General features: G+C 43.7%; 1 protein-coding gene across 1 annotated transcript in view; it reads left to right on the forward strand.

Moving 5' to 3' along the window:
- The window catches only part of arhgap20 (Rho GTPase activating protein 20), an 87,107-nt gene extending 64,342 nt beyond the window's left edge, over window positions 1–22,765 (forward strand). The window contains exons 11-15 of the mRNA XM_078403209.1: window positions 2,473–2,634; window positions 7,352–7,461; window positions 12,137–12,326; window positions 18,312–18,429; window positions 20,236–22,765. Of these exons, the coding sequence (XP_078259335.1) occupies window positions 2,473–2,634; window positions 7,352–7,461; window positions 12,137–12,326; window positions 18,312–18,429; window positions 20,236–22,019 (2,364 nt within the window). The 3' untranslated portion in view covers window positions 22,020–22,765. The remainder of the gene's footprint in view (window positions 1–2,472; window positions 2,635–7,351; window positions 7,462–12,136; window positions 12,327–18,311; window positions 18,430–20,235) is intronic.
- The last annotated feature ends 540 nt before the right edge of the window (window positions 22,766–23,305 follow it).

Below are 23,305 nucleotides of genomic sequence, written 5' to 3' on the forward strand. Positions count from 1 at the left end.
CCCACCTCCCCCCCCCCCCCCCCCCCCACACCCCCTCCTCCTCTCACACCCTTGAGCACCCAGCCTCTGTGCTCCAATCTGTCTTTCTCCACAGACCAGGTGAGAAATGAGCTCAGGAAGATCAATGCGAGAAAGGCGGCTGGTCCGGATGGCATCAGCTCGAGGCTCCTCAAGCCCTGTGCAGACCAGCTGTGCAGAATAGTGGAGCATGTCTTCAATCTGAGCCTGAAACTCGGGAGAGTTCCACAACTGTGGAAAACATCCTGCGTGGTACCAGTACCAAAGATGCAGCACCCAAAGGAACTCAACAGCTACAGGCCGGTGGCACTGACATCACACCTGATGAATACACTGGAGCGTCTGGTCCTCGCCCATCTCCGCCCCCTGGTGAGACCATCAATGGATTCGCTGCAGTTCGCCTACCAGACTCGCATCGGGGTGGAGGATGCCATCATCTACCTACGGAACAGAGCTCTTTTACACTTGGAGAAGCCGGATAGCACTGTGATAATCACGTTCTTTGACTTCTCCAGTGCATTCAACACCATCCAGCTGGGGCGTCTGGGGGGCAAGCTGGAGCGCACAGGAGTGGATCACCACCTCACATCCTGGATTCTGGACTACCTCACCAACCGACCACAGTATGTGAGGACAAAGGACCTGGTCGGACAGGGTGGTCTGCAGCACTGGGGTTCCGCAGGGAACAGTGCTAGCTCCATTCCTGTTCACCCTGTACACTGCGGACTTCAGGCACAGCTCCGCAGACTCCTATCTACAGAAGTTCTGTGACGACTCTGCCATTGTTGGCCTCATCACGGGCGACGAGGACAGGGTGTACAGAGAACTGATCAAGTAGTTTGTGGACTGGTGCCAGCGGAACTGCCTCCGGATCAACGCGGGGAAAACCAGGAAGATGGTGGTAGATTTCCGCAGGCGCAGCCAGGTCCCCACGACACCGGTGAACATCCGGGGAATGGACATCGAGAGGGTGGATTCTTATATACCTGGGTGTCTACCTCAACAATAAACTGGACTGGACTGAAAACACCGATGCGCTATACAGAAAGGGCCAGAGCAGACTTTATCTGCTAAGGAGACTCAGGTCCTTTGGAATGCAGGGGGCACTCCTAAGGACCTTCTACAACACGGTGGTTGCATCGGCCTTTTTCTATGGAGTGGTCTGCTGGAGCAGCAGCATCTCAGCGGCGGAAGGGAAGAGACTCGACAAGCTGGTCAGGAAGGCCAGCTCTGTCCTGGATTGCCCCCTCGACTCAGTGCGGGTGGTGGGAGAGAGGAGGATGATGGCAAAGCTAACATCACTGCTGGACAACGACTCCCACCCCATGCAGGACACTGTCACTGCACTGAGTAGCTCCTTCAGTGACAGACTCCTTCACCCCAAGTGCGTGAAAGAGAGATATAGGAGGTCCTTCCTTCCCGCTGCTGTGAGACTGCACAACCAGCACTGCTCCCAGCAGCCGAGTCAACAATAACAGCGAAGAACATACAGAAAACTGATGACAATATATGTATCTTTTATTTATATGAATGATCTCTTGCTCTCTTGCTATCCACTTTGCTGCTGTAACACTGTAAATTTCCCTGGTGTGGGACGAATAAAGGAATATATATATACCTATATATATATATGGGGTGGGAGTCGTTGTCCAGCAGCAATGTTAGCTTTGCCATCATCCTCCTCATCATTGCAGAGATGGAAATTATCTTTGTAATGAATAAGAGATGTATTTATAAGTTCAGCTCCACGTTAAACAAGATACTTAAACACTTTGATTCATGCTGAGAAAAACTTTCAGGATTGCGATAACTCAGTGGGGATGAAATCAATAAGTTTAGAGACACAAGAAACTACAGATGCTGGAATCTAGAACAAAAAAATAAAGCGCTGGACGAACTTAGGGCCAGGCAGCAGGGTGCCCCAGCGTTTAGTTACAATAAATTATTGTTGTCAAACCTAGATATTGGACTATACTTGTCAGCCAACATACTGAGATGTAAGAGAGAGAGAGGCTTGGTTGTCATCAGAAAATCCAAAGATCAGCCATCAGTTGTCTTTCCTGTGTAAAATCAAATGGTTTATGTATTATAATGGGCAGGTATAATTATTGAAAGGAGACAAAGTACTGGAGCAACTCAGTGGGTCAGGCAGCATCTCTGGAGAACATGGATAGGTGACATCTCGGGTTGGGATCCTTCTTCAGACCAGCCTAGAGTCCAAAGAAGGGTCCCAACCCGAAATGTCACCTATCCATGTTCTCTAGAGATGCTGCTTGACCCACTAAGTTACTCCAGCACTTGATGTCCAAGTGTAAACCTGCATCTTCAGTTCCTTGTTTCTAAGCATAATTGCATTGAATTAGATGGTCAAACCATAAGACAAATTTAAGAGCTGCGGATAAGTGAGTTTGATTCCCCACTCCTGATCCTTTTACCTTTTGCTTTACATTTTAGGACATGTTCTCCTTTCTGTTTAATGAAGGACCATTCACCAGCGGTATTTTCAGACGTTCAGCAAATGCCAAGTCCTGCAAGGAGTTGAAGGAGAAGCTGAATTCTGGAGCTGAAGTACACTTAGCCAGCGAATCTGTGTTTGTGACTGCTGCTGTGTTCAAAGTACGGGTGCTCTCTGAAACCACATTACCTTTTATTTCAGTTTCCAGACTGAAGATGAATTTTAATCATGCATCGAAATTGGGCAGCTTGAGGTGCTCTGGGTTGGGATACCAGAGATCTGAAAAAGCATGGACTTTGCACTGGACATTTTGAATACTAAGCTTCCAATTTGAGATGAGTGGAAACAGGCAAGATAAAGTTAGTAAATTCCCCAATGGGAGGAAGATTTCTCACCTGAGAGCAAATATTTGAGGGCAGTTAGGAACAAATGAAATGCAGAAGCAGGCCCCATCCCATGGCTCTTTGAGCTGTACCTACCTGTCTTTCTGTGAGATTATGGTTGATTCTCAACTTCGAATCATGTAAAGCCATGATAGGGTGGATGTGGAAAGGATGTTTCCAGTAGTGGGAGAGTCTAGGACCAGAGGCCACAGCCTCAGAAGAAAAGGAAGTACCTTTTAAAATGGAGATGAGGAGGAATTTATTTCGCCAGAGGGTGGTGAATCTGTGGTATTCATTGCCACAGACAGCGGTGGAGGCCAAGTAATTGGGGTATTTTTAAAGCAGAGATTGATAGGTTCTTGATTAGTATGAGAGTCATTAATTGCAGGGAGAAGACAGGAGAATTGGGTTGAGAGGGAAAATAGATCAGGTATGATCGAATGGCGGAATACATTCGATGGGTCGATTGTTCTAATTCTGTCCTACATTTTATTGTCTTATGGTGTCATCACCATCTTGCCTGCTTCCCATATTTGCTGATTCTCTCAGAGATGGGAGAGGTAGTGTTTGAACTAGAAGATCAGCCATGACCGTGTGGAATGCCAGAGCAAAATTAAGGGACTAAGTAGCCCACTCTTGTTCATTTCGTCTGTCTTTCGCATCCAAAAAGTTATAATTTTAGCCTTGATTCTACTGGGAATTTAACATCTGTAGCCCATTGGATTAGAGAATTTTTACAGATCACAACTGTCAGTCACGAAATGTCTCCACATTTCAGTCTTAAATGGACCCTTTCATGGGTCTGTTTTTCCGATGCTGTATTTCACAACAAAAGCACGCGGGAGCAAAGTGAAGATTAAAAACACTTTGATTTAATCACTCATGCAAATAAACCCTAAACAAAGCAACTTATGAGAACCCACTATTTAAATATGTCCACGACTATCCAAAAGAGGCCTGCAGTGCTGATGTAGTTGATGCATTTGGATTATTTGTGCCCTTTGGAGATGCCGGATTGACGAGGTGCAGTGAGCATATCTTGCTACAAGCAAGCAGCTTTCACATTCACTGTGCAGACAAATCAGTAACATGTGCATTGAGCAGATTCCCATCCTTTCTTGATCCACTGACGTAAACCTGGGCAAGTGAGCACTCCAGATATTAGCCCATAATTCCCTCCACATTGCAATCAGAATTTGTTTTAAATGGTTGAGACATATCTTGGTCTGTGGACTGTCAACAGCATCAGGTCACTTTTACTATGTTTCTAATAACAGATTCTAAAGTTCAAATAGTGATGCAGCTGGTAGAACCGCTGAGACCCAGGTTCAATACTAACCTTGGGCACCATCTCTATGGAGTTGGCCTATTCCCCCTACAACCACGTGGGTTCCTCCGGGTGCTCTGGTTTCCCTCACATCCCAAAGGCAAGCAGGTTGGTAGGATGGTTAGCTGCTGTCAATTGCCCCGAGTGTATGGGTGAGTGTTAGAAGCTGGGGGAAATTGATGACAATATGGAGAGTTGGATTAGATTAATGTAGGATTAGTGTAAATAGGAGGTGGATGGTCAGTGTAGACGGTGGGCCAGAGAGCCTGTTTCCGTGTGGTATCCTTCTCCCTTTCTCTCTCTCTTTGGCATGGATTCCTGTCTTCACAGTGTCGTTTGGGCATCCCCTTTGGTAGTGGACAGGCAGGTTGTGGCCAAACTGGCAGTTACACCGATTGGAAATACTTTTGTTTGGGTTCAATGTTAACTCATCCTAACCCCAGAAAAACCAGGTTGCAATGCTTCAAAAACCTGCATTGTGCCACTTGGTGAATGTATGTCTGGGTTGAATGATCTGCAATGATAGTGTGATACTCTGTTGGTGAGTGCGGGGTGACTCCCATTGCTTATCTCAGCATTGCTATATAGATATTTACTTACTAACTCATCTTGTCTGAAAAACACCAATTAATCAACCTCATTAGGATTCCTCCATTACGTTAAAGCTGAGTGTAGAAAGGTGACCAGGTCACATAGGGAGAGGAGAACTGGAAATTAATAAAATATTATCAGGACAAATCTTAGATTTTCCATTTTATCAACTATATAAAGAATATTTATCAATCTGTTTGAATAATCCAGACAAAGAAGGATAAAACTCAAAACACATATTAAAATGATTTTAAGCAATTAAGTAGAATCAATATTAAGAAAGATAATTCCATTTGAGAAAGGGAGGACTATTCTTTGTAATTCGTTCATACTTCTTGGCACGTCCATTATAAACACCTCCCAACTACTGGTAAAGATATGCCTGTTAGAAAATTAATAATACCAACATGATTCATTACATGGAGACAACATTATTTTAAATAAATCAACAAGAAGAATCAACTAAATACCATTGCTAGCATTTCCTGATTACTGAATTTCATAAAAGTTATAATAATTCAATATTTGTGGAAAATTTCAATTGACATTAAAAATATTGGCGTAAATTTGGGTTGATCAAGGTGATACAGAATATAACTGTCCTTTTTCTTTAGAGTTATAGAGTCATACAGCATGGACTATGTATGGCTTTTAGGCATGTTTTTAAAGTCTGCAACATGTACAACTACCAGCTCTAACTCAAACTTAGCACAGCAAAAGCTTCAAAAAATATGTGTTATCAAGAGCAGTTGCCACTACATTATGAAACGACAACTTCATGTCTTCAGGATGCTCCACCATTCCTTGTGAGGTGTTTCAATTTGGGTGTTTGATGGTTGTCATTGCCCCAGTGGCCTGAAGGGTGTGTTTTAGTGCTGTGTAACTTTGTGATGATGACTTAGTGAAGTAATAACATTTTTAATGGGGCTTACCAATATCCACAAGGAAAATATGGTGGACTACTAATGCACACCTGGCTCTTATCAGCAAAAATGGGACAAGTGCCTTTTAGTTAGTCTGTTTTGTTGGTTTTAAATGTTGGTTTGGTTGAATCTTTGCCCTTAGTTGAATGATGCAAAAAGACTTTTATATCTATCAGAACACACATCCCAAAGACAGCGCTCTCAATAATATAATATTCCCTCAATGAAGTACAAGGCTAAATTGCACACTCAATTTCTTGGCTCTTGAATTTGTTATCTTCGAACTCAGAGGCAAGAGTGCTGATGACAAACTTAATCTTGGTTTATAGGAGTGTGGTCACTGGCCTGATTGACGGAGGAATCAGTGTTTCATCTCCACGGTCGCTGGGAATACCGTTATCAGTAGATACAGATTTGAGTTAAATATGACACAGCTAACAACCTCACCATTTACCGAAGTGTACTCTCTCCATCTTTCAAGGCACACCTCTTTCCTCTTGCGTATCATCTAATTTAATGGGAACAAGCAGTTTTGCCCATTTTATTTATGGTATACTTTGTGCATAAACAAAGCTGCTTATATAAACGCCTGGAAAAAGCAACACTTTTTCTTAAAATGATAACCACTACTAATATTGTCTGGGTTTTCAATTTCTGCCCTCCTCTCTTAAACAATCTCCCTGGTAAATTAATCATCAGGTAGTTATCCTCTGCTGCCTCACCTGCATGACTGACCATCACAGGTGAACCCACACAGGACAAGTCTTGTTGTTAGTAGTGGCAGCATAGCACCTGATGTTGTTCGGCATCCACTTTTAATTCACAGATTCACACTCTCCAAATACTATTGAAAACCAGACATCAAGCCTGATTTATTTTATTTTACCCGTCCCTAACCTGGGAGTATGTGGGCCAGGTACTACACCTGTATAGACCTTAGCAAAATATCTTGTGACTTTAGAAATACAGCACGGAAACAGGTCCTTTGGCCCACCGAGTCCACGCGGATGATCCATCACCCCATACACCAACACAATCCTATACACTAGGGACAATTTACAATTTTACCAGTCAGTTATTCTACAAACTTGTACTTCTTTGGAGTGTGGGAGGAAACTGGAGCATCCGGAGGAAACCCACACGATCACAGGAAGAATATACAAATTTCGTACAGACAGCACCCGTAGTCAGGATCGAACCTGTGTCTATGGTGCTGTAATACAGCAACTCTACCACTGCGCCACTGTGCCACTCTCGCCACCTGAGAGAGCTCTAGGCTCCATGACCACGTCTGTGATAAATGTGAAAATACTTCCTGACTGATCTGGAAATACAGCATGTGTGTGTGATGAGGAGAATCAGTGAATGGCTTTGCCAATCCTCCAGGATGCGTCAGACAACAATTGTGAATGTGGACAATTCTAAGTGTCAAGGGCAGCGTTCTCACATACAAGGGCAAGTGAGGGTAGCGGAGTATGTAACCCTCTGGCTAGGCAGTGAGGAGCACAGGGCTGCCCACTGAAACCATTATTTACTTCAATGATTGTTTGGTACATTGGAAAGTTCCAAAATAATGTTTAAAAATCAAGCATTTCAGTTGCCAACCTTTAAGTACTTTGTTTCTTGAATATGCTTTTTTCCATTGCAAATTAAGGATTTTCTTCGGAGTATTCCCGGCAGCATCTTTTCTTCAGACCTGTATGACGATTGGATGGCAGCAATGGAAAGGAGCAGTCATGAAGACAAGATAAAGGAAATTCAAAGGTTAGTAAAGTATTTTGGTAAAGAAAAGTAAATCCTGGTATTTTTCTTTTCGCTCTACTTAAACTTTGTTTTGTCTTGATTGTATTCAGGTATGGTATGATCTGATTTGATTGGATAGCATGCAAACAAAAGATTTTCACTGTATCTCGGTACACGTGATGATAATAAACTTAAATCTAAATAATCTGCATCCACACAAGGCCTGCGATGTTCACACAAACGGGAGTCCAGGGAGGTGGGGTAGAGGAGCAACAACCTAAACACGAGGGGGATGAGGAATTCTCAGCAAAACATGCGGCACATTCTCATTTTCATTTCCTGTTTTGGGTGTTGCAGACTGCAGGTCGGGCCAAGGTTTGGGCAGAAAGGCCATTTTGCATTTGGTGAAGATCATGGTTTGATGGAGGGGGTGCGGTGGGGCAAGGTGCTGTCTGATGTTTGGAGGGGAGGGCTAGATCAGTCTCAGCATTAAGGGGAGGCTGAGACCAGCAGAAGGGAAGTCGTAAAGATTTTTGTGAAGAACTGGACGGAGCACACTTGCTGGATATGGAATCACCCAACTCCATTCAACTATGGAGTTCCTGACCAGAAGCTATTACATTTATACCAGACTCCAATTGTACCAGAAAATGAAACAAAGTGCTGGAGTAACTCAGCAGGTCAGGCAGCATATCTGGAGAATGTGGACAGGTTATGTTTTAGGTCAGAACTATTCTTCATAGATGATTAGTCTGAAGAAGGGTCCTGACTCCAAAACAACACCAATCCATGTTGTCCAGATATGCTGCCTGACCTTTGAGTTATTCCAGTACTTGGTCTCCTATTTTGTGAACCAGCATCTGCAGTTCCTTGTTTCTACATCAAACTGCACCAGGCACAACTGAGATAGAAATTTACCGTTTTGATCATAGCTTTTCAAATTGGGGTTAGGCTCCTGAAGAAATGTACTGTAAGGGAGTGAATATAGGGTGTAGTAAAGTTAGAATGTAAATTATAAAGCTAAATAGTTTTATAAGCAACATTTGTAATTAAAGTGGAGAAAAGGGCAGGGTGGGAACAGAGAAACAATCTCTGAAGTGGGCTGGACCTATAAAGTTTGGGACTATCTGATTTAGATAGATGGACAAGGGATTAGCAGCATTTGGAAGAGTCAGAAAAATTGTTGTGCAATTCTCAAACCTAATAGCTTAATAAGAGACTAACTGGGAATGGGAAAGGTAGTAAGTGAATGGCCAACAGAGTGTTGGGAGAAAGTCCGGATAGATGAAAGGTGTGAACTTTATCCATTATTTTGAAACTTTTAAAACAAGAACAACTTTAGCTTAACATAGTAAAACATCCCAAGCTGCTTTACAGCAACATTATCAAAAAATATTTGACATTTAGGCATATATGAAGATATAAACTTTTTCTAAAGTATATCTTTAAAAAAAAGAGAATTAGGTGACATGAAGCTTTAGGAGTGAGTTCCAGAGCTTAGAACCAGTGCAGTAGAAGGCACAGCTAGCAATGGTAGAACTGTGACATTTAGGGATGCACAAGATGACACATTGGAGAAGTCCAGTGATCTTTTTATGTTTAACCAAGCCAACGTATGTATGGACATTGTAACAAAGGCTTTACATTTTGTCTGCTCCATGTGACACTTGACCTGAAACCCAAGGTATTTTATTGCAGCTGTTTGAGAGTTAAAAGTGCTGAGCAGGTCAAGTCTTGCGTTTTTGAGGAATTGACAATGGTGATTGACGAGGGTAGGATGTTGTCTACATGGATTTTAGTAAGGCATTTGACAAGGTCCCCCATGGGAGGCTGTTCCTGAAGATGAAGATGCAGGGGATACACAGTGTATTGATTATTTGGATTCAGAACTGGGTTACCCATAGAAAGCAGAGAGAAGTGGTGGAAGGGTGTCATTCTGGCTAAAAATCTGTGAGCAGTGGTGTTCTGCAGGGATTAGTATTGGGTCCTCTGTAGTTTGTGATATGTATAGGCAACTTAGATGTAAATGTAGAATGGTTGGTTAGTAAGTTTGCAGATGACACAAAAGATGGTAGAGAAGCAGACAGTGAGAAAGACTGTCAAAATGAACAGCAGGATATAGATGGGCAGAGAAATGGCTGATGGAGTTTAATCCAGGCACTTTCAGAGGGCAATCGTTAGGAGAAAGTATATAGTTAATGGCAGGACATTTAGCAGCATTGATGTTATTCTTTGTAATCGCAGAGACCGATACAATAGTGGCTTTTAAGCGGCTTTTAGATAAGTACATAAAAACGCAGGAAATGGACGGACATGGAATGTGTGTTGGCCAATGGGATTAGTTTCACTTGGCATCATGTTCGGCACAGACATCGTGGGCCAAAGGGCCTGGTCCTGTGCTGTTCTATGTTCTCTGTTAGATTATATATAAGTTTACAACAGTGCCGCCTACAGGCGAAACAGGCACAGCAGCTAGATGTTTACATCATATTTTTCCATGGATGATTACATTTGAGGCACCACATCAGCTCAGGTAGGAGCAGAGCCACATTTAACCTTGAGTAAAGCTGTCCGCAAAGATCTTTCAATCTGTTATGGTGAGTATTTCACTATTTGCAGCACAAACTGCTGCCAGGCATTTACTGATGGGTGTGTTTGTTGTTTACCAACTGACATTGCCAAACAGACAGAGTTGGACTGGGGCTGGAGCACCTGGTATATCTTTCAGGACCTCAGATATCTGCTGAGGTGCAATCTGATAAACTGCTCATGAAAATCCTTAATAGACATCGTCTACTGTTGAGACCCCTTTTCATAGAAACATAGAAAATAGGTGCAGGAGGAGGCCATTTGGCCCTTCGAGCCAGCACCGCCATTCATTGTGATCATGGTTGATCATCCACAATCAGTAACCTGTGCCTGCCTTCTCCCCATATCCCTTGATTACACTAGCCCCTAGTGCTCTATCTAACTCTCTTTTAGATTCATCCAATGAATTGGCCTCCACTGCCTTCTGTGGCAGAGAATTCCACAAATTCACAACTCTGGATGAAAATGTTTCTTCTCACCTCAGTTTTAAATGGCCTCCCCTTTATTCTTAGACTGTGGCTTAGTTCTGGACTCCCCCAATATTGGGAACATTTTTCCTGCATCTAGCTTGTCCAGTCCTTTTATAACTTTATACGTCTCTCACCAGACGTTGGTGCTCCTGTTATGATTCACAGCAATAAGAAAAACCACTGGCATCTACATCTTGCCACAAATCCTTGAAGCCAAAATATATCACTAAAAACAACATCGGTCAAAATCAATGAGCAATTAACCTGTCAGCATTTGATAGTCCCCACAAATAGTACAGTGAACATCAGTCACTGAACATTTGATCCTCTGTAATCAAAGAGCAAAAGTCGACAGATGCTGGATATTTAATATAATGTTGGAATTATTCACCAGGTCAGGCAGTATCCGTGAGGGGGAACCAAGGTTGTTCATTTTTCATCAGATCTTTTCTAAGTTTGTCAGAAAGTATCATGTTCTGATGAAAGCTGAAATATTATGACCACTTCTGTCTCCATATATGCCGTCTGACCTGCTGAGTATGTCCAAAATGTTTTGTTCTTATTACTTGACCCTCTTTGCCTGCTTGTTTAGCATCACTCAGGTTTAATCAGTATTTCATGCTGGTTGAGATTATGATCTGCCTCCTCTGCACATTTCTATTTGCTGACCCTGTGGGTTTCCTCCGGGTGCTCCGGTTTCCTCCTACATCCTAAAGACGTGCAGGTTTGTAGGTTAATTGCCCGTTCTAAATTGCCCCTATTGTGTAGAAAGTGAATGCCAAAGTGAGATGAGATAGATCTAGTGTGAATGGGTTTAGTTTATTTTATTTCATTGAGGTAGAGTTTAAAAGCTTTTGTTGCATGCTAACCAATCAGTGGAAAAACAATCCATGATTACAATCAAGTCATCCACATGTACAGATACATGATAAAGGGATTGATGTTTAGTGCAAGATAAAGTCCAGTAAAGTCCGATTAATGATAATCTCCAATGAGGTAGATAGTGCAGGAACACTCTCTTGTTATTGATAGGGTAGTTCACTTGACTCAGTGGGCTGAAAGGTCTGTTTCCATGCTGTATCTTTCAGTTAATCAATCAATCAATAGCATACACAGGTGTTGTTCCCAATACAGTGACTCATGTTACATGTGCACCTATGTCAAGTTGGAAGCAAATCTGTGCAATGTTGCTCAAATAATAGATATTATCAGTTCCATGGGTCTGTGCCCCTATTCCCACTTCACGAAAAGGACAAACCATCTGTGCACTTCACAACAAGGGCAGTCGTATACCCATTAACCTGTAAAACCAGCAACTCCAATGTAATTCTAAAAGCATTCAATATCAGATACATATATTTACTTCAAGTTAAGAGTGTTTGTGAATGAAGGTGGATACAAAATGCTGGAGTAACTCAGCGGGTCAGGCAGCATCTCGGGAGAGAAGGAATGGGTGACGTTTCGGGTCGAAACCCTTCTTCAGACTAAATTTGTTTGTGAATTCAGACTGAATGTGTTTGTGAATGATCTCTACAAGGGAAAATTACAATCAAAGCTGATGCTTCCTGCCTTCCCTTAAGGACAATGTCAACCAATGAGGGTTTCAGTTTTTTGTTTTAAATTCTTATTTTTCTCAGATTGCTGGTCCAGCTCCCAAAACTGAATGTCTTCCTCCTGCACTATGTGTTTGGAGTCCTTCACAAAATCGAGCAGCAGGCTGAGGAAAACCAAATGAACGCCTTCAACTTGGCCGTCTGCATCGCGCCCAGCATCCTGTGGCCCTCTACACCCAGCAGCCCCGAGACAGAATGCAAGTCAACAAAGATGGTGAGAGACTGTTGCTGGCAACAGTTGGGTAATCACAGGGTGCTGGGCAAAGGGTCTCAAATCACGTTGTGCATTCAACATGCAAAACATTGGATGATCTTTACCAAGCTCTTAACCTCTACAAGCATTTGTTGCTTTGCACCTCCTGTGCACAATTTAAATGGATGACATTTTCTTGCAAGTAGCATGGTCACATGCAGTAGAAAAGGTTGATTCACTGATAGTGTTGAGAAAATGGGAGGAAAGGAGAAAACTGATTTCAGAGGGCAAATTTCAATTTATGCTACAACCCAAATATTAAAGGAATGGCCGATGTGTTCATAGTAGATGTGACCTGGTGCCTCGTAGACAAGAATGGGACCACTTCAATCATCAAATATGCTATTAGTTACTTTGGAATGAATAGCCTTGGTGTAACTTCAGCCCAGTAATTGGACGTGAGAAAATTGGCTGAGATTCCTAATATCTATTCAATATTGGTTGAGGGGTAGTTTAGGAGTAAGATAGAGGAGTGTGTGCGTGTGTCTGTGAGTCTGTATCTGCAATTGTGCATCTATAAGTAGGAATGTCCTTGTGTAAGTTGAGGATACAAAATTATATTTCCCTTCTTTGTCTTCACTGCTTGATGAGCTCATTGCCAAGCCACCTGAGTGTCAAGCCCTTGCAATAACTTGTTAATGTACCCAAGCATTAGTCGATATTTCCCAGCATGTGCATACTGAAAGATTAAATTAAGAAAATGATAACACTCTTTAAACCTGGCACTCTTTAGTAAGAAACCGAAACAAAAACCCAAGCAGAATATGTTGTGCTAGTGAATTGAAATAAAGAGTCACTTTAACATTAACGCAGGTATAACAAAATGCTGGAGTAACTCAGCAGGTCAGGCAGCATCTTGGAGAGAAGGAATGGGTGACATTTCGGGTCAAGACCTTTATTCAGACTGATGTCAGGGGGGGCGGGACAAAGAACGGATATTGGTGGAGACAGGAAGACAGTGGGAGAACTGGGAAGGGGAAGGGGAAGAGAGGGACAGAGGAACTATCTAAAGTTCAAGAAGTCAATGTTCATACCGCTGGGTTGTAAGCTGCACAAGTGAAATATGAGGTGCTGTTCCTCCAATTTGCGGTGGGCCTCACTATGACACTGGAGGAGGCCCATGACAGAAAGGTCAGACTGGGAGTGGGAGGGGGAGTTGAAGTGCTGAGCCACCGGGAGATCAGGTTGGTTAAGGCGGACTGAGCGAAGGTGTGGAGCGAAACGATCGCCAAGCCTGCGTTTGGTCTCGCTGATGTAGAGAAGTTGACATCTGGAACAGCGGATACAATAGATGAAGTTGGAGGAGGTGCAGGTGAACCTCTGTCTCACCTGGAAAGACTGTTTGGGTCCTTGGATGGAGTCGAGGGGGGAGGTTGAGGGACAGGTGTTGCATCTCCTGCGGTTGCTGGGGAAAGTGTCTGGGGAGGGGGTGGTTCGGGTAGGAAGGGACGTGGACAAGGAGTTACGGAGGGAATGGTCTCTGCAGAAAGCAGAAAGGGGTGGAGATGGGAAGATGTGGCCAGTAGTTGGATCCCGTTGGAGGTGACCAAAATGTTGGAGGATAATTTGTTGGATACGCTGGCTGATGGGGTGGAGGGTGAGGACAAGGGGGATTCTGTCCTTGTTACGAATGGGGAGAGGGAGAGGGGGAGCAAAAGCAGAGCTGTGGGATATAGAGGAAGCCCTAGTGAGAGCCTCATCTATAATGGAAGAGGGGAAGCCCCGTTTCCTAAAGAATGAGGACATCTCTGATGCCCTAGTCTGAAACACCTCATCCCGGGCGCAGATGCGGTGTTGACGGAGGAATTGGGAGTAGGGAATAGACTTTTTGCAGGAGACAGGTTGGGAAGAAGTGTAGTCCAGAAAGCTGCGGGAGTCAGTGGGTTTGTAATAGATGTCAGTCACTAGTCTGTCTCCTGTGATGGAGATGGTGAGATCCAGAAACGGTAGGGAGATGTCAGAGATGGTCCAAGTATATTTAAGAGCAGGATGGAAATTTCTGCTCTAATCGTCCAAAACCAATTCACTGCTCCCACATCATTTTACAAGCACAGAGCACGATGGTGGTGCAGTTGTTAGTCACGAGACAACCAAGTTCAAATCACACCATGGTAGCTGTGGAATCTACATTTTGTGAGCAATTTGGAAGTAAAAGAAGAAACTAATCATTTGTTATGATTACCACATTACTGATTGTGGTGGATTTGCCTTCAGAGGAGAAAATCGGATGACTGAAAACTCACCTGCAGTCTGATGAAGTGCGGCACAGTGGCACAGCAGTAGAGTTGCTGTCTTACAGTGCCAGAGACCCGGGTTCGATCCTGACCACTGGTGCTGGCTGTGCGGAGTTTGTATATTCTTCCTGTGACCACTCGGGTTTTCTCCGGGTGCTCCAGATTCCTCCCACACTCCAAAGACGTGCGGGTTTGTAGGTTAATTGGCCTCAGCAAAAATTGTAAATTGTCTATAGGATAGTGTTAGTGTATGCGATGATCGCTGGTCGGCACGGAGTTGGTGGGCCGAAGGGCCTGTTTCCACGCTGTGTCTCTAAAGTCTAAAATAATGTCCTCGCAGTGTCTGACGTTTATGTGGCTTCAGAGCCATCAACTTGATTAACTCTGAAAGTAGTTTTTAAGTGCAAGAGCATTTTGGGTTTGGAATAGATGCTGGCCTTGCCATCAACAGCCAGATTCTGAAAATTAATATCTCAAAAATACTTCTCTGCTTTAATGGCATAGGGCCAGTCTTAAATCCTGGGTCAGTCGCGGCTCAGTTGGCAGGTTGTAGTTTTTGTGGTTTAAATTCCATTCCAGTGACATGAATGCTGAAATGTAGACAGAAACTGCATCGCATCTGGGAGGGAGTGCTGCTTGGAGGAGGCCTTAAAACTAGGAAATTCCCAGCTCTTGGGTGGCTGCAAAAATTATTTTCATAAACAGCTAAGTTATCTCTCACACAGCACCAAAATTGATCAGGAATTTCACTATTCCAATAATACACATTACATATTGGGAGCTTTCAGTGTGTAAATTAGCTGACCACAGTGACATTTCAAAAGAACCTAGTTGTCTGTAAGGTACTTGGCATGTCATGAGACGTGAAAGGTGTAATATAAATGCATGGCTTGCTTTACGTACTAAAGATCTAATAATGCTATAATAGCAGAAGAGTAATAATTCAAGGTGATGCCACTATCTGATCCACACCCCTTTCCGCCTTCGCAAAGACTGCTCCTCCTGCAACTCCCTGGTTTACACCTCCCTATGCACCCAAACCACTCGCTCCTCAGGTGCTTTCTCCTGCAACCTCAGGAGATGTAACACCTGTCCTTATACCTCCTCCTTCTCATCCATCCAGGGACCCCAGCAATTCTTCCAGGTGAGACAGTTCACGTGCACCATCACTGCCTTCGGTATTCCCGATCAGCAAGGCAAAGAGTAGACTAGGCGACCGTTTCCCCGAACACTTGCGCTCAGTATGTCAAGGCCTGCTGGATCTCACGGTTGCGAACCATTTTAATTCTCCTTCCCATTCCTATACTGATCTTTCTGTCCTGGACCTCCTCTATTGCCAGAATAGAGAACGGTACCTCATATTTTGCTTGGTGACAAAAGGTGACATTTCGGGTTGGGATCTATCCATACTCTCCAGAGATGCTGCCTAAACCGCTGAATTGCTCCAGCACTTTGTGTTTTCTTTTAGTAAAGCAGCATCTGCAGTTCCTCGTTTCTTATTATTTTATTGTAATCTCTATTTCATCTTAAGGTCATAAGGAATAGGAGTAGAATTAGGCCATTTGACCCATCAAATCTACTCTGCCATTCAATCATGGCTGATCTATCTCTCCCTCCTAACCCCATTCTCCTGGCTTCTCCCCATAACCTCTGACACCTGTACTAATCAAGAATCTATCTATTCTCTGCCTTAAAAATATCCTCTGGCTTGGCCTCCACAGCCTTCTGTGGCAAAGAATTCCACAGATTCACCACCCTCTGACTAAAGAGATTTCTCCTCATCTCCTTCCTAAAGAACGTCCTTTAATTCTGAGGCTATGCCCTCCAGTCCTAGGCTCTCCCACTAGGGGAAACATCCTCTCCACATCCACTCTATCCAAGCCTTTCACTATTCTGCATGTTTCAATGTGGTCCCCTCTCATTCTTCTAAACTCCAGTTTACAAGCCCAATGCCGACAAACGCCCATCATAAGTTAACCTACTCATTCCTGGGATCATTCTTGTAAACCTCCTCTGGACCCTCTCCTGAGCCAGCACATCCTTCCTCAGATATGGTGCCCAAAATTGCTCGCAATACACTCTACTCCGCCTAGCGGAGCTGGTTCTCACCCTCAACAATTTCTTCTTTGATTCCTCCCACTTCCTCCAAGTCCAAGGCATAGCTATGGACACCTGCATGGGCCCCAGCTATGCCTACCTCTTTGTAGGGTACGTTGAACATTCCCAGTTCCAGGTGTACACAGGCCCTATCCCCGAACTCTATCTCCATTATACTGATGACTGCATCGGTGCTACCTCCTGCACCCATGCAGAACTCATGGACTTCATCCATTTCAACACCAATTTTCATCCTACACTCAAATATACTTGGACCATCTCCGACACCTCCCTCTCCTTTCTTGATCTCACAGTATCCATCACAGGAAATTGAAGAAGGATCTCGACCTGAAATGTCACCCATTCCTTCTCTCCAGAGATGCTGCCTGTCCCGCTGAGTTACTCCAGCATTTTGTGTCTATCACAGGAAATAGACTATTGACTGACGTCTATTACAAACCTACTGACTGCTACAACTATCTCGACTACACTTCTTCCCTCCCTGCTTCCTGCAAAGACTCTATCCCCTACTCCCAATTCCTCCGTTTACGCCGCATCTGCGCCCAAGAGGAGGTGTTCCATACCAGAACATCCGAGATGTCCTCATTCTTTAGGGGATGAGGGTTCCCCTCTCCCATCATAGATGAGGCCCTCACTCATGTCTCCTCGGTACCCGGCAGTTCCGCCCTTACTCCCCCTCCCCCTTTATTGCCATTCTTTGTCTTCTGCCATCCAGCCAATCTGCTATGCATGCTAGTATCTGCCCTTTGATACCGTGGGCTCTCATCTTCCTAAGCAGCATAACGTGTGGCACCTTATCAAAGGCTTTCTGAAAATCTAAGTAAACAACATCTACTGACTCTCCTTGGTCTGTCCTGCTATTTCTTCAAAGAATTCCAGCAAATTTGTCAAGCAAGACTTCCCCTTCATAGAGCCATGCTGACTTTGGCCTATTTGATCATGAACATCTCACTCCGTAACCTCATTCTTTATAATAGTCTCTAAAATTTTACCAACCACTGAAGCTAGATTAACTGGCCTACAATTCCCACTATTCTGCCTTGCTCCCTTTTTGTGCAGCGGGGTAATATTGGCAATTTTCCAATAATCTGGGACCACTCCTGACTCTAGTGATTCCTGAAATATCACTTTCAATGCCTCCACAATCTCGAAAGCCACCTCTTTCAGAACCCTAGAGTGCAGTCTATCCTATCGCACATTTTGAGGATTCAAAACCATGCGACGTAATCTTAATGTTCATGCGGTCAAATTGCTTTGGGATTCTGAGTACCTGTATTTTGAAGCACGCTGACTACAAATATGTTTCCGACAATTATCTGCTTGTATTTGTAGAGTTCTACTGGTGGAGAATGTGGGGGTTAACAGCACTTGGCATCTCTCTGTGCCAAGCTTCGTGTTGTGGTCTGGAGGGATGGGCTACATCTGCAGCAGTACCTTCCCTCTGGCTAGAAAAGCCAGAACCATTGTACTTTGGCTCCATACATCTGCTCCATGTCCTGCTGTTTGCTGTAAATACAAAGTGTGTGGGGCTCCAGCCAAAGGGTTGGGTTTTTTACAACAATGAAGTCACACTCTGGCCTTTCTTCTTCTCCAGGTTGCCTTGTTTGTGCAGTTTTTAATTGAAAACTGTTCCAGGATTTTTGGAGATGACTTCACTTCTCTCTTTGAAGCATTATCATCAAAAAGGTTTGGGAGTAGAGATGATGGTTCAGGTATGGAAATTGTTATTCAGTAAATGTAGAATGTAGAGCAGTACAGCACAAGAACAGGCCCTTCAGTCCACAAAGACCAACTCTTATCTGCCTGCACATAATCCACATCCCCCCATTTCCTGCATATCCATGTGCCCATCCCAATGTGTCTCAAATGTCACTATCATATCTTCCTTAACCACCACCTTAACTCACCACTTCCTTAACTCAGCAGCACCTTCCAGACACCCACCACCCTTTGTGTAAAATAATTTACCTTGCACATCTCCTTTAAACTTTGCCTCCTCTCACCTTAAAGCCATGCCCCCTAGTATTTGACATTTCCATCCTGGGAAAAAGTTTCTGACTGTCTACCCTATCAATGCCTATCATAACTTTGTATATTTCTATCAGGCTTGCCCGCAGCCTCCGGCATTCCGGAGAAAACATTCCAAAACTGTCCAACCTCTCCCTGTGGCTAATACCCCTTAATCCAGGCATCATTGATTAGTCAGGGTGTCAAAGGTTACAGGGAGAAAGCAGGAGAATGGGATGGAGATGGTAAAATAAATTAGCCATGATTAAAAAGCGGACTAGACTCAATGGGCCACATGGCCCAATTCTGCTCCGATGTCATGACGTCATTCTGGTAAACCTCCAAAGCCACCACATCCTTCCTGTACCCAATATTTCAAATGTAGGCTAACCAAGCTCCTATAAAGCTGCATCATGACTTCTTGACTCTTAATACACAAACAATATTTAAATTTAAAATGTAGAATTCACACTCAGACCAACAGATACAATTATTACCATGATAGCATGAACCTATTTCAATGTTGAATGATTGTTTCTTTCAACAAACTACTTCAATGACAAGTATCCACCATTACCCACTGCAATTTTATTTTTACTTATCAGTAACTCCTGTAGGAAATTTTCTTAATTTAATATGACTTCTACTGTTATCTAATCTGCAACATCCCCCAATGATGGTGAGCATTGAAATTAACCAAGTTACTTGTTGAATTGTAACAAAGTTGTAGGAATAACACCGCGAATGCTCCATAAATCTTTCAATGGTTGTAAATTGCTTTGTGTCATTACTAGATGAGAAAAATATAATGCATATGCATATTTTAGTTTTATTTATTTATTTAAATTCCATATTGTTAGGGAAAATATTTAATCAAAGAATTTCAAGGTCAGAAACAATGCGGGCAATATTGATGGTAGCAAATTGTAATGGGGAGCATTGAAATACCACAGGCTGCAGAATTAGGAATATAAGTTGTTGTGTAAAGAATAATATGCTGAAGATTATTAATAACAAAGGAAGAGAAAAGAACTTTGAATGGAGCATATAAATTATTTCATGAGTAATTCCATGGAGTGGCACGGTAGCGCAGAGGTAAAGTTACTGCCAGTTACGGCACCAGAGACCCGGGTTTGATCCTGACTACAGGTGCTGTCTGTACGGAGTTTGTACATTCTCCTTGTGACCGCATGGGTTTTCTCCAGGTGCTCTGGTTTTCTCTCACATTCCAAAGACATGCAAATTTGTAGGATAACTGGCTTCTGTAAATTCTCCTTAGTCTGCAGGAGAGAACTAGTGTATGGGGTCGGCATGGACTTGATGGGGTGAATGGCTTGTTTCCATGCTGTAACTCCAAACTAAACGAAACAATTAAAATAATATAAATTAGAGTGAGAGATATAATGAAGAAATGGAAGGGTAACGCTATCTACTGAACAAGGGCTAGATTATCAATGGCAGTACTGCTGTTACAGACCAGTGAGACAAAATTGTGTGACTCTTTTTTGCAGATCTCCATTCATTTCAAATGCATGACTCCTCGTACAACAGTCTGGAAAATGAGCTCAATGATGAAACTGACTCCACTCTAATGACAAAACGAAGCCAAGAAAATAGAAGCAGGGATTCGGTTCTGTCCTGGAGTGACTGTGACCTTGACCACCCTGAGGATGAGGCAGTTTGTGTAGAGGTTCCGCTGGCAATTAAGTCATTGCAAATTCCTTCTGCTTGCCTGAGAGGAAGTATGGTTTGCCAGCTCACAAAAGATGCCCTCCTGGATTCCAATGGTTCTGGTTACTCGACTTGCGAGAGGTTGACAGTCCCCAAAAGACACAGAAGGAGCTCTGAACCTAATATAGTTCCTCCTACTTCACAGTTCGCCCAGCCACGCCAGACTCACACCATTGTACTCCGCAAGACTAGCTGTGATGCCGTCCTGAGACAGACACCCGAGGACTGCATTGATCAGCTACAAATGCTGCAAATCAGGGGGCAGAAATTCACAAAACAAAGTGTAAGAATGAGCGCCGATTTGGGTGAGTCCAGAAATGGTGGCCGTAAATCAGATCGAAAAGGACCATTGAGTGGTGGCCAACATCAGCCACCTCCTCCCCTTAAAATTAATGTCTCTTCCATAACCAGCAGTTCCCAGTCCAGTCCCTCTTCTCCTGGCACTCCACTCTCAGCATCCCCAATGAGTTCTTGTGACAGTGTTTTTTCACACAGTACAGAATATTTTGTGTTCAGTTCAAGGGAGACTCCCTCAGCAGTTTGTAATACCACTCGGCCGCAGAAAGGTCAACTAGCGAGGCCAACTAGCCCCAGTGGCCAACTAGCCTCTGGACACCTGCTCACTGGACATTGTCCAGCTTCCCGCTCGGCTGCACAAGAACAACACGAGAGATCAGCCAGTGCGACAGAGGATATCTCTACCTGCATCATTGGGAAGAGCCCAGTCAATAAATGGGGAAAGGAAAGTGGAACTTACACGCTGAGGAAAAGGGGGAGAGAAAGTAAGCTTGAAGGCCAACGTGGTGCATCCTGTGAAGGAAATGGAAAGTTACCTGCTTCGGAAGGTATGGTTCAAAATATGGATAAAAGCCAATCTGTAGATTCTCCGTCTGATCAGGAGGGAGTTAGGTCACCACTGCCTAATCTGGCTGCAAAAGAGGAAGGATTGGTGGCCGGGCCTTTGCGACCTTTATTCCACCCTGATTCACAACAACTCACAAGCATCTCCATTAATTGTGGTTTTCCTTTGGTGAGCACCGCCAACAAGGCTTTTCCGGGACAGAGTGAGCTTTATCAGATTCCTCAGACTGTTTTTTATGGGCAGAATTCGTCGTTATGTTCTCAGTCAAAACCATGTCAGCAGTCAATGCCTTCCAAGACGGGTGTAAGTTTTGGTCAAAGTGCATCCGATGGACACTCTACTGAAAGGCTTCCTTGTGCCCATTGGGAGTATCGCAGCCCCGGCGAGAGTTCCAGCAAAGCCAGGGTGTCAGAGAAAGAGGGTGGGACGTCCCAGGGAAAGAAACTCTTCCCATCCGAGCGCAGATCCCACACAGCCATGTGGGAACTCATCAGCGGGCACTCTGAGACTCTCTCCAGCAACGCAGTGCAAGTAGTTGAGGATTACTTTTTCCAAAACGACGCCGAGAACTGTTTGATAACAACACAAGAAGTGACTCGAGCTGTGAACCAGAACAAGAAAGAATGGCAAAAACGGTGGTGCGCCAATCCAAAATTGGAAGACTTTGAACAGGTGTTATTCTCAGAAGAGTCTTATGTGTAATACTCTGTTGAAAATATTGTCATTATTTCTTTCGAAAACCTGTTTCGAAATGTGTTAACCTTGAGACAATTCAAGCTAGCTTCTGCTCTTTTAAAAATATCGATTTAACAGTCCAAATAGCTGTAGATACATTTTTGACAAATGCCAAATTTGGTATTTTACAACTGTGCTGAATAATACTTATATGAATGTCCACTGAAGAGCTAAAATGTATCCACTTCTGATTTAACAGAAATAATTTCTATAAAACAACTATGATGCCCTAAATCTACAAACTGCTAAGCACAGGTATCAAGGAGCTGCCCCAGCTTTTCTGCCTGGCCAAGATTATCCGACGACATTAAGGGTTGTCAACAGCCCTGTATTTTAAGATGACCATTTAGTTAAACATATACTTGATTGTCCCGTATGATTTTGCCATGGGACATCATTATTTTCTTGTGGCTGATAAAAAGGTTGTGCTAGCAATTCCCTGAGTAGCCCAAGCACCATAATACTAATGTAAGCATCCAAACTATTGCGAACCAAGAAGCCCTAAACCAGATGGTGATGAAGATGCGGGGAGGCCATACTTACAAACTAGAGGCAGGAACACGACTGCTAAGTATTTTTGTTATCAAAAATTGCAGCCTTATCAACGTGACCTGCTTTGTTGACTGCAAGTTATACCCTTAGTACTTCACAGCGATAGGAGAATGGGGTTGACCGGGAAAAATAGATCAGCCATGAGCAATGGGCAGCACAGTGATGCAGTGGTACAGTTCACACCAGATAACCGGGTTCGATCCTGACTACGGATGCTGTCCGTCTGTGCGGAGTTTACACCTTCTCCGTGTGACCGTGTGGGTTTTCTCTGGGTCCTCCGGTTCCCTCCCACCTTCCAAAGACGTGCAAGTTTGTAGGATAATTAACTTCTGTAACAATTGCCCCTAGTGTGTAGGATGCAACAATGGGATAACAGAACTAGTGTATGGATGATCGATGCCCAGTGTGGACTCGATGGGCCGAAGGGGCTGTTTATACGCTGTATTTCTAAACTAATAACTAACCTAAAAGTACTTATTCATAAAATGCTGGAGTAACTCAGCAGGTCAGGCAGCATCTCAGGAGAGAAGGAATGGGTGACATTTCGGGTCCAGACCCTTCTTCAGACTAAAGGTACTTGTGCCCATGGAGCTGACTTGGTTTATGTTACTACTGGTTCTCCCCAAGTTTGGGGCTAGGCTCACACAGAATACCAGGGCCAGATGTGCTCCATCTTATCCAGTCGTCCATCTCCAGAACAT

Source organism: Rhinoraja longicauda, chromosome 7 (genome assembly GCF_053455715.1).
Source record: "Rhinoraja longicauda isolate Sanriku21f chromosome 7, sRhiLon1.1, whole genome shotgun sequence".
In the NCBI taxonomy this organism is placed as follows: domain Eukaryota; kingdom Metazoa; phylum Chordata; class Chondrichthyes; order Rajiformes; family Arhynchobatidae; genus Rhinoraja; species Rhinoraja longicauda.